This window comes from Pan troglodytes, chromosome 21 (assembly GCF_028858775.2).
Source record: "Pan troglodytes isolate AG18354 chromosome 21, NHGRI_mPanTro3-v2.0_pri, whole genome shotgun sequence".
In the NCBI taxonomy this organism is placed as follows: domain Eukaryota; kingdom Metazoa; phylum Chordata; class Mammalia; order Primates; family Hominidae; genus Pan; species Pan troglodytes.
The window spans coordinates 41,014,007-41,029,221 of NC_072419.2; the positions used below are offsets into that span (position 1 = coordinate 41,014,007).

At 40.8% G+C, this 15,215-nt stretch overlaps 1 protein-coding gene across 11 annotated transcripts in view; it reads right to left on the reverse strand.

The window, feature by feature from the left end:
- Positions 1–15,215, reverse strand: part of NCOA6 (nuclear receptor coactivator 6) — a 110,489-nt gene that overhangs the window by 61,559 nt on the left and 33,715 nt on the right. For 10 of the 11 annotated variants that reach the window (XR_010154202.1, XM_063802843.1, XM_009437078.5 and 7 more), the window contains one exon: positions 5,425–5,708. Coding sequence is in view for 10 of the 11 variants with exons in the window: in XM_063802843.1 (XP_063658913.1) it covers positions 5,425–5,659 (235 nt within the window). In the remaining variant the exon portion in view is untranslated. Of the gene's footprint in view, positions 1–5,424; positions 5,709–13,279; positions 13,372–15,215 lie in introns of all 11 variants that reach the window. The other variant, XM_063802841.1, reaches the window with a different exon arrangement.

Genomic DNA, 15,215 nt, shown 5'->3' on the forward strand with positions numbered 1-15,215 from the left:
ATGAAAAAACTACTTCATATGATTTTTGGGTACAAATTAGATAATATATGCAAAAAATCTAGCATAGTACCTGGCACACCACAGGCAATGAATGGAAAGCCATAAGATGGAGAAAGGACCATAAGAAAGAAGAGAGAGGTTAAGTTTAAATTAATAGAATAGGCTCATGCCTATAATCCCAGCACTTCGGGAGGCCGAGGCGGGTGGATCACGAGGTCAGGAGTTCAAGACTAGCCCAGCCAACATAATGAAACCCCGTCTCTACTAAAAATATAAAAATTTGCTGGGCATGGTGGCATGCACCTGTAGTCCCAGCTACTCGGGAGGCTGAGGCAGGAGAATTGCTTGAACCCGGGAGGCGGAAGTTGTGGTGAGCCAAGACTGCGCCACTGCACTCCAGCCTGGGCAACAAAGTGAGACTCCGCCTCAAAAAAAAAAAAAAAAAAAAAAAGGTAAAGGACAGTTCTCCAGAAAAGATACACAAATGGCCAATAAGCACATGAAAAAATGCTTGACATAACTAATCATTAGAGAAATGCAAATCATAATGATAAGATACCACCTCACCACCATTACCATGGCTACTATCAAAACCACAGAAAATAAACAATGGTGAAGATACGGAGAAATAGAACCTGCGGGGCACGGTAGCTCACACCTATAATCCCAATAATCCCAGCACTTTGGGAGGCTGAAGCTGGTGGATCACTTGAGGTCAGGAGTTCGAGATCAGCCTGGCCAACATGGCAAAACCCCGTCTCTACTAAAAATACAAAAATTAGCCAGGCATGGTGGTGCACGCCTGTAGTCCCAGCTACTCAGGAGGCTGAGGCCAGAGAATCGCTTGAACCCAGGAGGCGGAGGTTGCTGTGAGCCCAGAATGCACTACTGCACTCCAGCCTGGGTGACAGAACAAGACTCCGTCTCAAAAAAAAAAAAAGAAACTGGAACCCTTGCGCACTGTCAGTGGGAATGTAAAAGGATACAAGCTGCTGCAGAAAACGACAGTTTCTCAAAAAAAATTAAAAATAGAATTACCACATGATGCAGCAATTCTACTTCGGAGTACATACTCAAATGAACTGAAAGCAGAGTCTCAAAGAGATATTTGTACACCATATTCATAGCAGCATTACCCACAATAGCTAAGATATGGAAGCAACCCAATGTCTACTGACAGATGAATGAATCAGTAAAATGTGGTATATACATACAATGGAATATTATTATATTATTATTTGAGATGGAATCTTGCTCTGTCACCAGGCTGGAGTGCAATGGCATGATCTTGGCTCACTGCAACCTCTGCCTCCCGGGTTCGAGCAATTCTCCTGCCTCAGCATCCTGAGCTGGGACTACAGGTGCATGCCACCACGCCCAGCTAATTTTTGTATTTTTAGTAGACACAGGGTTTCACCATGTTGGCCAGGATGGTCTTGATCTCCTGACCTCATGATCGCCCGCCTCGGCCTCCCGAAGTGCTGGGATTACAGGCGTGAGCCACTGCGCCCAGCCACAATGGAATATTATTAAGCCTTAAAAAAGAAGGATATCCTGCCACATGAATGGGCTTTGAGCATCTTACGCTAAGCAAAATAAGCCAGTCACAAAAAGGCAAAATTCCACTTATATCAAGGAAGTAGAGTAGTCCAAAATCATAGAAACAGATAGTAGAATGGTGGTTTCCAGGGACTAGGAGCAAGGAGGAAATGGGGAGTTGTTATTCAATGGTTAGAGATGTTCAATTTTTTTTTTTTTTTTTGAGACGGAGTCTCAATCTGTCGCCAGGCTGGAGTGCAGTGGCGCAATCTTGGCTCGCTGCAACCTCTGCCTCCCGGCTTCTAGCAATTCTCCTGCCTCAGCCTCCCGAGTAGCTGGGACTATAGACACCCGCCACCATGCCCGGCTAATTTTTGTATTTTTAGTAGAGACGGGGTTTCACCATGTTGGCCAGGATGGTCTTGATCTCTTGACCTTGTGATCCACCTGCCTCGGCCTCCCAAAGTGCTGGGATTACAGGCATGAGCCACCACACCCAGCCAGAGATGTTTAATTTTACAAGATGAAAAGAGTTACATCCTGGCTAACATGGTGAAACCCCATCTGTACTAAAAAATACAAAAAATTAGCCTGGTGTGGTGGCGGGCGCCGGTAGTCCCAGCTACTTGGGAGGCTGAAGCAGGAGAATGGCGTGAACCCGGGAGATGGAGCTTGCAGAGAGCCGAGATCACACCACTGCACTCCAGCCTGGGTGACAGAGCAAGACTCCGTTTCAAAAAAAAAAAAAAAAGACAAGACAAGACTTAGGGCGACACATGGTGGTGATTGTTGCACAACATTATGAGTACATTTAATTTCCACTAAACTGTATACTTAATAATGGTTAACATGGTAAATTTTATGTTACGTGTATTATACAATAAAAAATACTTTTTAAAAAAGTTAAGTAATTGAGGAGGTATTATTAATTGTAGTTACATTTTACAGATTGGAAAGCAAATCCCAGGCACAGTTAGCTGATAAAAAAGTTATTTGGCTGCGTGCAGTGGCGCATGTCCGTAATCCCAGCACTTTGGGAGGCCGAGGCGGGCAGATCACTTGAGCTCAGGAGTTTGAGATCACCCTGGGCAACATAGTGAGACCTCATCTCTACAAAAAATAAACAGAAAATTAGCTGGGTGCAGTGGCGTGCGCCTGTAGTCCCAGCTACTTGGGAAGCTGAGGTGGGAGAATTGCTTGAGCCTGGGAGATCAAGGCTGCAGTGAGCTGAGATCATGCCACTGCATTCCAGCCTGGGTGATGGGGTGAGACACTGCCTCAAAAAATAAATAAAAAATAAAAAAAGTTATTCAACAACCTCAGGCAAAACAATTTTCTCTTTTGTTATTAACTCAGCTAAACTGAATCTTCTGTATCCTTCATTCAGTTATACATTCTAATATTAAGATAATGGTCATTCAACACCTGTGAAAAGAAGGAAAAAAAAGATAACGGTCATAGAGGAATATGCTTTCTCAAAATGAGAAATATCTAAGGATAGAGGAAAGTGCCTACATGTTGCCTAAAGCCCCTTCCAGCTCTTAAACCATTGTACATTGAATGTTAACTTTTCCAGACATGGAGTTCACTTGTTCTAATGTGGAAAAAAAAACAGGGAAAACTTGCTAAAAGGAATGAGATAACACAATCATAGGAATTTAGAAAAGATTAGACAATATTTAGTCCAAGACTATTTTACAGGAGAGGAAACCAAGGCCCAGAAAGGCTAAGTGATTTGCTCAGAATCCTGTGGCTAACTAGTAGCATCAGAGATGACATTAAAACCCAGCTCTGATTCTCAGGGCAATTTCCTTTCCATTACATGTAGGCCTCCAAACAGCAAAAGGCAGGAAGTTTGGGGATCCTGGTTCCACCAATCATAGACACTGCAGGACTTCTTCCCACTCTGAAGTATGTTGGAATCTTGTACATATTCTACACAAACATCAAATTTGCTTATGGTATTAACACTTGTAATATGCTTGCAGAAAAATCCATATTCATAACAGTTATATCTTATCAAAATCTTTTTAAACTTCCATATTTGAGAGATTTGACTTAAAATATTTTTTGGACCAAGAATATAATCTGATAGCACCATAAATCTAGAGTTGGTTATTTTTTATTTATTTTTATTTTTTTGAGACAGAGTCTCGCTCTGTCACTCAGGCTGGAGTGCAGTGGCATGATCTCGGCTCACTGCAACCTCTACCTCCCAGGTTCAAGCAATGCCTCAGCCACCCGAGTAGCTGGGATTACAGGCACCTGCCAGCACGCCTGGCTAATTTTTGTATTTTTAGTAGACGAGGTTTCACCATGTTGGCCGGGCTTGTCTCAAACTCCTGGCCTCAAGTGATCCGCCCACCTCGACCTCCCAAAGTGCTGGGATTACAGGCATGAGCCACTGCGCCCACCTTTATTTATTATTTATTTTTTTTAGACAGGGTCTCACTGTCACACAGGCTGGAGTGCAGGGGCACTATTAGAGCTCACTGCAGCTTTGACCTCCCTGGGCTCAAGTGATCCTCCCACCTCAGCCTCTCGAGTAGCTGGGACTACAGGTGCATGCCAACATACCCAGCTAATTTTTGTATTTTCTGTAGAGATGAGGTCTCTCTATATTGTCCAGGCTGGTCTTGAACTCCTGGGTTCAAGTGATCCACCCAACTCAATCTCCCAAAGTGCTGGGATTACAGGCATGAACTACTGTGCCTGGCCTAGGTTTGGTAATTTATTTGAAAGCCATAAATAAATTGAATTAGCAATATGTAAACAACAGAAAAATGTGGTAATTAATGAAGAGCAATGAACAATTTCAGGCCCAGCAAGACCTTTATAATATATAACTATGATTATGGTTACAATGATGTTGATAACTACATGAAAAATTCTTAATTGTATGCTAAATAACGCATAACTATGGAGAACCTTGTACAACACAGTGAAAAGCAGTTGAAAAAACAACAGCTTCCGTCCAGATAACAAATCTCAAAAGATAAAACCCCCAAGCCTTAAAAGAAAGCTAATTAGCTCTTGATCAATTTAGGATTTGTGATAAAAGGAATAAATCTAGGCTTTTCACTATGTCCGAAGGGATTAGATAATTGTGCTAACTAGAATAGAGAACGTCTAAATCAAGGTTCAAAACCACAAATGCCCGTAAGATATGGACAGGTAATCTAAATGTGTGAAGAAGCCAGATGGGAACTGTGGTGAAGTGGGGCTGCTCTCAGAAGCAGCTGCTACTTCTTACCATCTGGGAGACAGGGAGAACTCAATGTTATCAGATCTTCCTATTTTTAAAGACAAATGTAAAAATCCCGATTTTCATGCAATATAACTCAATTTTTAAAGCACTGGCAATGAAACTCAAACACTGAAAACAAACTAAATCTCAAACACTAACGTGGGCCAAATAACAAATGCCTGCAGACTGGATCCAGCAAGCTGTCAGCTAGTGACTTCTGACATAAAAGTTAAAGGAATAAATTTAAAGTATATTATAAGCAGATTCATGGAATAATAAGTTTTCTAAGCTTTAAGGGTCCTTAAAGATTCAGTTTAACCTTTTCAATTTACAGGTAAGGAAAATGAAAACCAGAGAGTTAAAAACAAATAAATTTGGGTCTTGAGAATTACTTTTATCCACTCGAGAAGATTATTCAACAATTACCATAATAAGCAATACTTTATGTTCAGTTCTTCTATGTACTTAAAAAGAAAGAAAACATGTATATTTTTAAAATCCTAAAATTCCACCTCTGTGCTTAAATTCAGCCTTTTGACCCAATTTAACAAACTTGCTTTGTAAAACTCAAGATAACCATGGAAGGGCAAACATTTCAAAAACAGTAACAGGAAGAAAAAATAATTAAAGCAAATTACCCATGTGTAACAAATTGGGCACGTTTTTCAATATTGCATCTAATTTCCATTTGAAGTCTTTATCATCTACATTTCCTTTGAAGGCCACAAAAATTGTGGAATCCTCCAAAATACTATCACTTTTTGTGTCATCATCTTCTAGTCCAGAGTCAAAATCCATCTCTGAGTCTTCCATTGTTGATGAACACAAGGAAGTATAGATGTCTTCTAAGTTTGGAAGGTCATCCAAAACCATGGTGAATATTATTCCAGAAGCATATGCCAAGAGGACAATAAGAAAACTTCTGAAAAGAGAAGATGCAAAAGAGCATTACAATGCATAGTTATGCATTCAACAATGTATAATTCATAGTTCTATGAAAATTATAATTTATTTGACAATAAGAAAATACTATAAAAATTAAGAAATTACAGAGAAGATAAGCTATTTTAATTATGACATTCTAAAACAATTAGTTCTTACAGTTACCAAAAATAAAAATACACTAGTCTTAAATTTAACATTCTTTTTATTATGTTATATGCTACTTTTTTATAAGCTAGAATGTCAGGAGAAGGGAACAAAGGATCACAAGAAAATAAAACAAGTACATACTTTTTGAGAATTATAGGCCTTTGGTTGACCCCACAGAGCAAGGGGCTCCCCAAGACTCCCCCTACTTCTGTCTTGACAAAAGCTTAAAAGGAGCCAAGGTTTCTAAAGCCTTCTTCTTTCTCCAAACTACAAAGCACAACCAGACCTGACTAATAGCAACTGGATGATTACCTAAAATTCTGAAGTCTTTCATGAACCATTTTAAACAACTTTTAAAGGGTTATTAACAGTGGAATGGCTGAAAATAATGATTCTGAAATAAACACTTAAAAATTCTTATATGAAAGGGCTGGGCGCAGTGGCTCACACCTGTAATCCCAGCACTTTGGGAGGTCAAGGTGGGCAGATCACTTGAGGTCAGGAGTTTGAGACCAGCCTGGCCAACATAATGAAACCCTGCCACTACTAAAACACAAAAATAAGCTGGACGTGGTGGTGTATGCCTGTAATCCCAGCTACTAGGGAGGCTGAGGCAGGAGAATTGCTTGAATCCAGGAGGGTGGAGGTTGAAGGGAGCCGAGGTTGCGTCACTGCACTCCAGCCTGGGCAACAGAGCAAGACTCCGTCTCAAAAAAAAAGGGGGTTGATATGGACAGGTAATCTTTATGGAGGTAAAGAACTGTGTTCCAGACAGAATTAAATTGCTTCCTAAATTTTAGATATAAAGAAGTTACATTTTCTGCTATCTTCAGGTATGCTGCTTACCAAAGAGTACATGTATTAAAGATCACACAGTGTGGCCATTTCCTCTGTTAGTTTGGGGATTGAAGATCACATACTTAACCCAAAAGTAAATGAATGAACATTAATTTTCAGCATTTGCGGTAAGCAAAAATGGCATGGAAACCTAAGAACCTCCCACAAATGTTCTAATAAAATAATTCCTTATAATTTTAACTATAATACAACATTGATTGATTGATTGATTGAGACAGAGTCTCACTTTTTTGCCCAGGCTGCACTGCGGTGGCACAATCTCGGCTCACTGCAACCTCCACCTCCCAGGTTCAAGCAATTCTCCTGCCTCAGCCTCCCGAGCAGCTGGGACTACAGGCAAGCACCATCATACCTGGCTAATCTTTTGTAGTTTTAGTAGAGATAGGGTTTTGCCATGTTGCCCAGGCTGGTCTTGAACTTCTGAGCTCAGGCAAGCCATTCACCTTGGCCTCCCAAAGTGCTAGAATTACAGGCATGAGCCACCTTTTATTTATTTATGGCACTTATTTATTTATGGCACATGTCCAGCCTTTATTTATGGCACTTATTTATATTATTAAAGTATTACGAATTATTACTTTATACTTGTAACTATAATTACAAGTTTCTTAAAAAAAAGATGGATAAGAAAATTAATCCCCTAAAAAGCAACTATATTAGGTTGGTAGGATCATTGATAAATTTTATTTTCCTATTTTCCAAATATGCTGCAAATCATTAGGAAATACAAAACTGCTGTAATATGGTTATATTCCTTGCATAAATGAAAAAAAGTAACTCAAACACCGTTTAACTTTTTTTTTTTAATTTATTTTTTTGAGACATGGTCTTTCTCTGTTGCTGGAATGTAGTGGCAAAAACATGGCTCACTGCAGCCTCAACCTCCTGGGCTCAAGTGATCCTCTCGCCTCAGCTTCCCAAGCAGCTGGGGTTACAGGCGTGTACCACCGTGCCCAGCTAATTTTTAAAATTTTTTGTAGAGATTGGATCTTGCCATATTGCCCAGGCTGGTCTCAAACTCTTAGGCTCAGGTGATCCTCCCACCTTGGCCTCCCAAAGTGCTGGGATTACAGGCATGAGCTACCATGTCCAACCAATTTTTCTTTTTTAAATAGTGAGGCTGGTGGATGGCTTGAGGGCAACGATTTAAGACCAGCCTGGGCAACACTGTGAGACCTTGTCTCTACAAAAAATAAAAAAATTAACTGGGTGTGGTGGTGCATGCCTACAGCCCCAGCTACTCAGGAGGCTGAGGCGGGAGGATCCCTCAAACCCAGGAGTTCGAGGCAGCAGTGAGCTACGATAGTGCCACTGCATTCCAGTATGGGTGATAGCAACATTTTTGTCTCTAAAAATAAAAATAAAATAGGCTGGGCACGGTGGCTCACGCCTGTAATCCCAGCACTTTAGGCGGCTGAGGTGGGCAGATCACCTGAGGTCAGGATTTCAAGACCAGCCTGGTCAACATGGTGAAACCCCGTCTTTACTGAAAATAGAAAAATTAGCTGGGCATGGTAGCAGGCGCCTATAATCCCAGCTACTTGGGAGGCTGAGGCAGGAGAATCACTTGAACCCTGGAGGTGGAGGCTGCAGTGAGCTGAGATCGCACCACTGCACTCCAGCCTAGGGGACAAGAGCAAGACTTCATCTCAAAAATAAATAAATAAAATAAAATAAAAAAATTACTACTGACTAAACTTCAACAGCAAAGGCTTTCCAAAAACCAACCTAAGCAATCCTTGGGGGAAAAATTCTTCTGTTATAAGTAAATATGGCAAAAATACTTCCAAATATGAGCAGAGCACCTTGTGTTCTGGCAATTATATCCTTTTCTAGTGCTATGACTGTTACAATGAAACTGATTTGGGTGGTTAAGAAACAACAGCAGGGTCAGTGGCTCATACCTGTATCCCTAGCACTTTGGGAGGCAGAGGCAGGAGTGCTGTTTGAGCCCAGGAGCTCCAGACCAGGCTAGGTAACAGCGAGACCATGTCTCAAATTTTTTAAAAATTAAAAAAAAAAAAAAAAGATACAACAGCAGTCAGAAAATCTCAAATTAATACCACTGCCCTTATTTGACTGCCATCTGCATTTTACAGATTTTTAATAAACTTTAGAGGTAATTAAACAAAACTAATGAAGATTTTTAGGGCTTAAAAGTTGCTGCTTAGCAGGAAAAATGATGACTGCCTAAAAAACTATGACTATTTAGCAGCTATTCCAAAGTTGGAACAACTGCAAGAAAACATCTTAAAATCTAAGAAACATTTTCCAAAAGAATCTTTAACCAGAAAGGAGACTAACTAAAAAGCCTGGACTTTGATAGTCTCCCTAAACAGGTCGTTGGTCATGACATGAGGACTATGTATCTAGATCTGGAAAATCTTCTACTGGCAGATACAGGAATTGTCAGTTTAACAATACTATGGGCAATACACAGTACTTAAAAAAAAAAAAAAAAACAGAGAGAAATTGAAAGTCAGTCTATGAAAAATTGCTGGCTTTCCCTCCAGAAAAAATAATTTTTAAAGAAACTTCTTTGGTTGGTAGGCTATTTATTACTGCCTCAATTTCAGAACTTGTTAATTGGTATATTCAGAGATTTAATTTTTTTCTGGTTCAGTCTTCCTGGTTCAGCTGAGAGTGTATGTGTCCAGGAATTTATCCATTTCTTCTAGATTTTCTAGTTTATGTACATAGAGGTGTTTATAGTATTCTCTGATGGTTGTTTGTATTTCTGTGGGGTCAGTGGTGATAGCCCCCTTATCATTTCTGATTGTGCTTATTTAATTCTTTTTTCTTCTTTATTAGTCCTGCTAGCGATCTATTATAGCTAGTGATCTATCAATTTTTTTCAAAAAACCAGCTTCTGGATTCACTGCTTTTTTGAAGGGTTTTTCACATCTCTATCTCCTTCAGTTCAGCTCTATTCTTGGTTATTTCTTGATCTTTTGCTAGCTTTGGGGTTTATTTGCTCTTCATTTTCCAGTTCTTTTAGTTGAGATGTTAGGTTGTTAACTTGAGATCTCTCTAGCTTTTTGATGTGGGCATTTAGTGCTATAAATTTCCCACTTAACACTGTTTAACACTGTCCCAGAGATTCTGGTATGTTGTCTCTTTGTTCTCATTAGTTTCAAAGAACTTCTTCATTTCTGCCTTAATTTCATTATTTACCCAAAAGTCATTCACGAGCAGGCTGTTCAATTTCCATATAGTTGTGTGGTTATGAGTGAACTTCTTAATCTTGAGTTCTAATTTGATTGTGCTGTGATCTGAGAGACTGTTATGACTAAATAGGATTCCCTATTTAATAAATGGTGCTGAAAGAACTGGCTAGCCATATGCAGAAAATTGAAACTGGACCCCTTCCTTACGCCATCCTTACAAAAATTAACTCAAAATGGATTAAAGACTTAAATGTAAAACCCAAAACTAAAAAACTTCAGAAGAAAATCTAGGCAATATCATTCAGGACATGGGCATGGGCAAAGATTTCATGATAAAAACGCCAAAAGCAACTGCAACAAAAAACTTGAAAGTGGGATCTAATTAAAATAAAGAGCTTCTGCACAGCAAAAGAAACTATCATTGGAGTGAACAGACAACCTACAGAATGGGACAAAATTTTTGCAATCTACCCATCCGACAAAGGTCTAATATCCAGAGCCCACAAGAAACTTAAACAAATTTATGAAAAAAAAAAAACCAACCCCATTAAAAAGTGCGCTTTCAGGTCTCCCCTGCCTCCAATCTTATTGTCCTCCAATCTGTCTCCAGACAGCAGCCACAGGGATCTTTTTAAAACACAAAATAGGCCAGGTGTGGTGGTTCAGGCCTGTAATCCCGCACTTTGGGAGGCTGAGGTTGGAGGATCATTTGAGCCCAGGATTTTGAGACCACTCCTGCCAACACAGTAAGACCCCGACTCTATAAAAAAAATTTAAAAATTAACCAGGTGTGGTGATGCACACCTGTAGTCCCAGCTACATGGGAGGCTAGGGTGGCAGAACTGCTTGAGCCTGGGAAGTCAAGGCTACAGTGAGCTATGATTGTGCCACTACACTCCAGCCTGGGTAAGAGAGCAAGTTCCCGCTCTTAAAAAAAAAAAAAAAAAATTAAAAGAGATCAATTTTGGAGATGGCTTAATAGGCCTAGGAAACAAGTTATTGAGGAAAAACCTCAAAACAAACTTTGCCATTTACAAATTAACCTGTATTTGATGCAGGACCGGCAAGCCTCCAAAGTGGGGCTTAGCCTTGAAGCGTTCTTGGCTTCGCCCAGGAAAGAACTTAAGGGTGAGCCAGGGTAGGGTAGAAGAAAACAGCTCTATTGAAGCTGCAGTGTTACAACTCTGTGACTGCTCCTGCAGAGCAGGACTACCCCATAGGCAGTGTGCTGAGACTAGCAGCTCAGAGCAGTTTTGCAATTATATTTATACCTAAGTTTTTTTTTTTTTGGAGACAGTCTTGCTCTGTCACCTAGGCTGGAGTGCAGTGGTGTGATCTCAGCTCACAGCAACCGCCACCTTCCAGGTTCAAGCAATTTTCCTGCCTCAGCTTCCCAATTAGCTGAGACTACAGGCAGATGCCACCACGCTTGACTAATTTTTTGTATTTTAGTAGAGATGGAGTTTCACCGTGTTGCCCAGGCTGGTCTCGAACTCCTGAGCTCAAGCAATCCGCCCACCTTGGCCTCCTACTGTACCTGGCCAGCAGTTATATTTATATCTACTTTCATGTATTTCATTTATTTTAATTTTTTTGAGATGGAGTCTAGCTCTGTCTCGCCCAGGCTGGAGCGCAGTGACACATTTTAGTAGAGATGGGGTTTCACCGTGTTGCCCAGGCTGGTCTTGAACTCCTGACCTCAGGTGATCCACCCGCCTCGGCCTCCCAAAGTGTTGGGATTACAGGCGTGAGCCATCGTGCCTGGCCTATACCTACTTTTAAGCATGTAGATTAACAGGTGGTTTATGCAGAAATCGCTAGCAGAAGTATGGTAACTTTTGGGTAGTCAGGTCATTGCCATGGAGAGGGGTGGTAAGTCTTGGGTGTTGTCATGGTAATGGTAAACTGACATGGCACACTGGTGGATGTGTCTTATGGAAAGCTGCTCCTGCCCCATCCCTGTTTTAGCTAGTCATCAATTTGGTCTGGTGTTCAAGCCCTGCCTCTGGAGTCGATTTCCACCTCCTACCTCATATTTAGGCTTAACTGAAGGACATGTAGGTTTTAAAGTTGAAGATTAAATAAACAGCCTGTAATTCCAGCACTTTGAGAGGCCGAAGCAGGCGGATCACCTGAGGTCAGGAGTTCAAGACCAGCCTGACCAACATGGAGAAACCCCGTCTCTACTAAAAATACAAAATTAGCCAGGCATGGTGGCACATGCCTGTAATCCCAGCTACTGGGAGGCTAAGGCAGGAGAATCACTTGAACCTGGGAGGCCGAGGTTGCGGTGAACATAGCGCCATTGCATTCCAGCCTGGGTAACAAGAGTGAAACTCCGTCTCAAAAATAAATAAATAAATAAATCTCTTTAGCAGGTTGATGTTTTGCCTTGGTGTGCCAATGAATTGCTAGATTATGTGTCAAGTTCAAAGCATCTGAAAATTTCAAGTTACAACTTACAAAAAAGTATATACTATAGGTTACGTGGAAGCCTGATATTAGGAAATCAACAATTCATCTTAAGTGCTGTATGAAGCAGCATCTAGAAAGCTTTATTCAACAAACTTTGAGGGAACTATGGTAGTAGTAATGAGAAAAGTTAAGTAAATAGCAGTGATCAAATGCAATTTCTTCAAGTTTCAATCTATGGAAGTCAACCAATGACAACAATGGTATCTTTCTTACTCATCTAACAAATAATTTACCTTTAGAAAAATATAAGGATAAAAAGGTTATTGTAAAGCCCTACAAGGAGGAAATCCAACAGTTTTTCTGATTACTGAGGCATCAAATGCCTGACATTGTATTTACAGGTATCTTGATATTGTGTCACAGGTTTATCAGCAGTTCCCCAAGTTCCTACTCCAACTTTGCGTAAAGGCTTACTATGGCTAGGTGTGGTGATTCACACCTGTAATCCCAGCACTTTGGGAAGCCGAGGTGGGCAGACGGCTTGAGCTCAGGCTTTTGAGACCAGCCTGGGGAACATGGTGAAACCCCATTTCTACAGAAAATACAAATATTAGCTGGGCCTGGTGGTGTGTGCCTGTAGTCCCAGCAACTCATGAGGCTGAGGTGAGACAATCCCTTGAGCCTGAGGGGAGTGAGGGGAAGGGTGGAGGTTGTGGTGAGCCGAAATTGTGCTACTGCACTATTGCTGCTCTGAGCAACAGAGTGAGACTCTGTCTCAAAAAAATTAAAAATGACTATAAATACTCAGTAAATGTCAAAGTGTTATAGTCACACACAGCATAACAATAAAATAATATTCTTTACAGCAATTATTCCTGCCTTAAATGGAAGAATATTCACTGAAAAACATTAATGTAAAAACAAAATTTAAGAAAGGCCGGGCGGGCACAGTGGCTCACACCTGTAATCCCAGTACTTTCGGAGGCCAAGGCGGGTGGATCACTTGAGGTCAGGAGTTCGAGACCAGCCTGGCCAACGTGGCAAATCCCATTTCTACTAAAAAAAAAAAAAAATTAAGAATAACTCTAAATTACACATATATTCACAGCAACATTATTCACAATAGCCAAAAACTCAAATGTCCATTAACAGGTGAATGGATAAACGAAGTGTGGTAGATACATATAGATAGAATATTATTTAGATATAATAAGGAATGAAGTGCTGATACATGCTACAATGGAGATAAACCTCAAAAACTATATGCTAAGTAACAGAAGTCAGACATAAAAGGTCATATATTGCATAACTCCATTTATTTATTTTATTATTTATTTATTTATTTAATTATTTTGAGATGGAGTCTCGCTGTGTTGCCCAGGCTGGAATGCAGTGGTGTGACCTCGGCTCACTGTAAGCTCCGCCTCCCAGGTTCATGCCATTCTCCTGCCTCAACCTCCCGAGCAGCTGAGACCACAGGCACCCACCACTACGCCCAGCTAATTTTTTGCATTTTTAGTAAAGATAGGGTTTCACCGTGTTAGCCAGGATGGTCTCGATCTCCTGACCTCGTGATGTACCCGCCTCGGCCTCCCAAAGTGCTGGGACCACAGGTGTGAGCCACCGCGCCTGGCCTATTATTATTTTTGAGACGGAGTCTGGCTCTGTCACCCAGGCAGGAGTGCAGTGGCGTGATCTTGGCTCACTGCAACCTCTGCCTCCCAGGTTCAAGTGATTCTCCTGCCTCAGCCTTCCAAGTAGCTGGGATTACAGGCACGCACCACCATGCCTGGCTAATTTTGTTTGTTTTTAGGAGAGATGAGGTTTCACCATATTGGCCAGGCTAGTCTCAAACTCCTGACCTCAAGTGATACACCCGCCTCAGCCTCCCAAAGTGTTGGGATATCAGCCGTGAGCCACCACACCCGGCCTAATTTGTATGAAATATCTAGAATAGGTAAATTCACAGAGACAGACAGACGGATTAGTGGTTGTGAGCGGGAGGTATAGGGGATGGGGAATGGGACATCTTAATGGTTATGAAGTTTCATTTTGGAGTGACAGACATGTTTTGGAACTAGATAGAAGTGGTGGTTGTAGTACAATGTGAATCTACTAAATGCCACTGAACTGTTCACTTTAAAATGGCTAATTTATGTTACATGCATTTCAACCTGATGCATTTTTAACAACTCAGAACTCAGCCCACTCCATACAGAAAGTAGCACATTTAATTTCTTCTCGAAACATGCTTTTAGAAAAGTATTTTCCCTAGGTAATTTTTCTTGTATCTTTTTACTGCTTTAAAATGTCAATTGTGCACCCATCATGAGTATTCTCTAAGTAGGGAGCAGCAGTCTTTGTCAGTCAGATAAAGATTTACATAGAAGAGTAGCTGCTTGTGGCAACAGCTCTACAGTGCTTGCTTCCTTCTTTGTTCCTAATAGCACTCCTTCTTTCCTCCTAGGATCTGGGAGTGAAGGACTGGTCGTACCTCAATGCACTGCTCACCCTGGCAGAAATGACGGCCTTCTGCTCCTGGCACAAAGCTCTTAAGTCTCAGAATGAAAGAAAAAAAAAACTTTCTAGATACAAAAACTACTTCTCAGTAACTTGCAAATGTCAGTGTCTTTAAGGAAAACCAGCAATAAACTCTTAAATTACATTTAATGTAAACAATGACTGCTTGCCAGAGTAGTCACTTCAACAAACTGAGATAAAAATCTAAGGATGTTAGGGCACCAAGGCACATACACAAACCCCTGTCATAATACTGTACATGAAGGAAATTCTCAAAAGAAGAAGGAGAGAGGGCAGGGAGATGATGCAAAAAATGTTCTAATATTAGCAACTTCTCATGTGGGCTTATGAAGCACTTCTGAAGAGTCCCCTGTGCC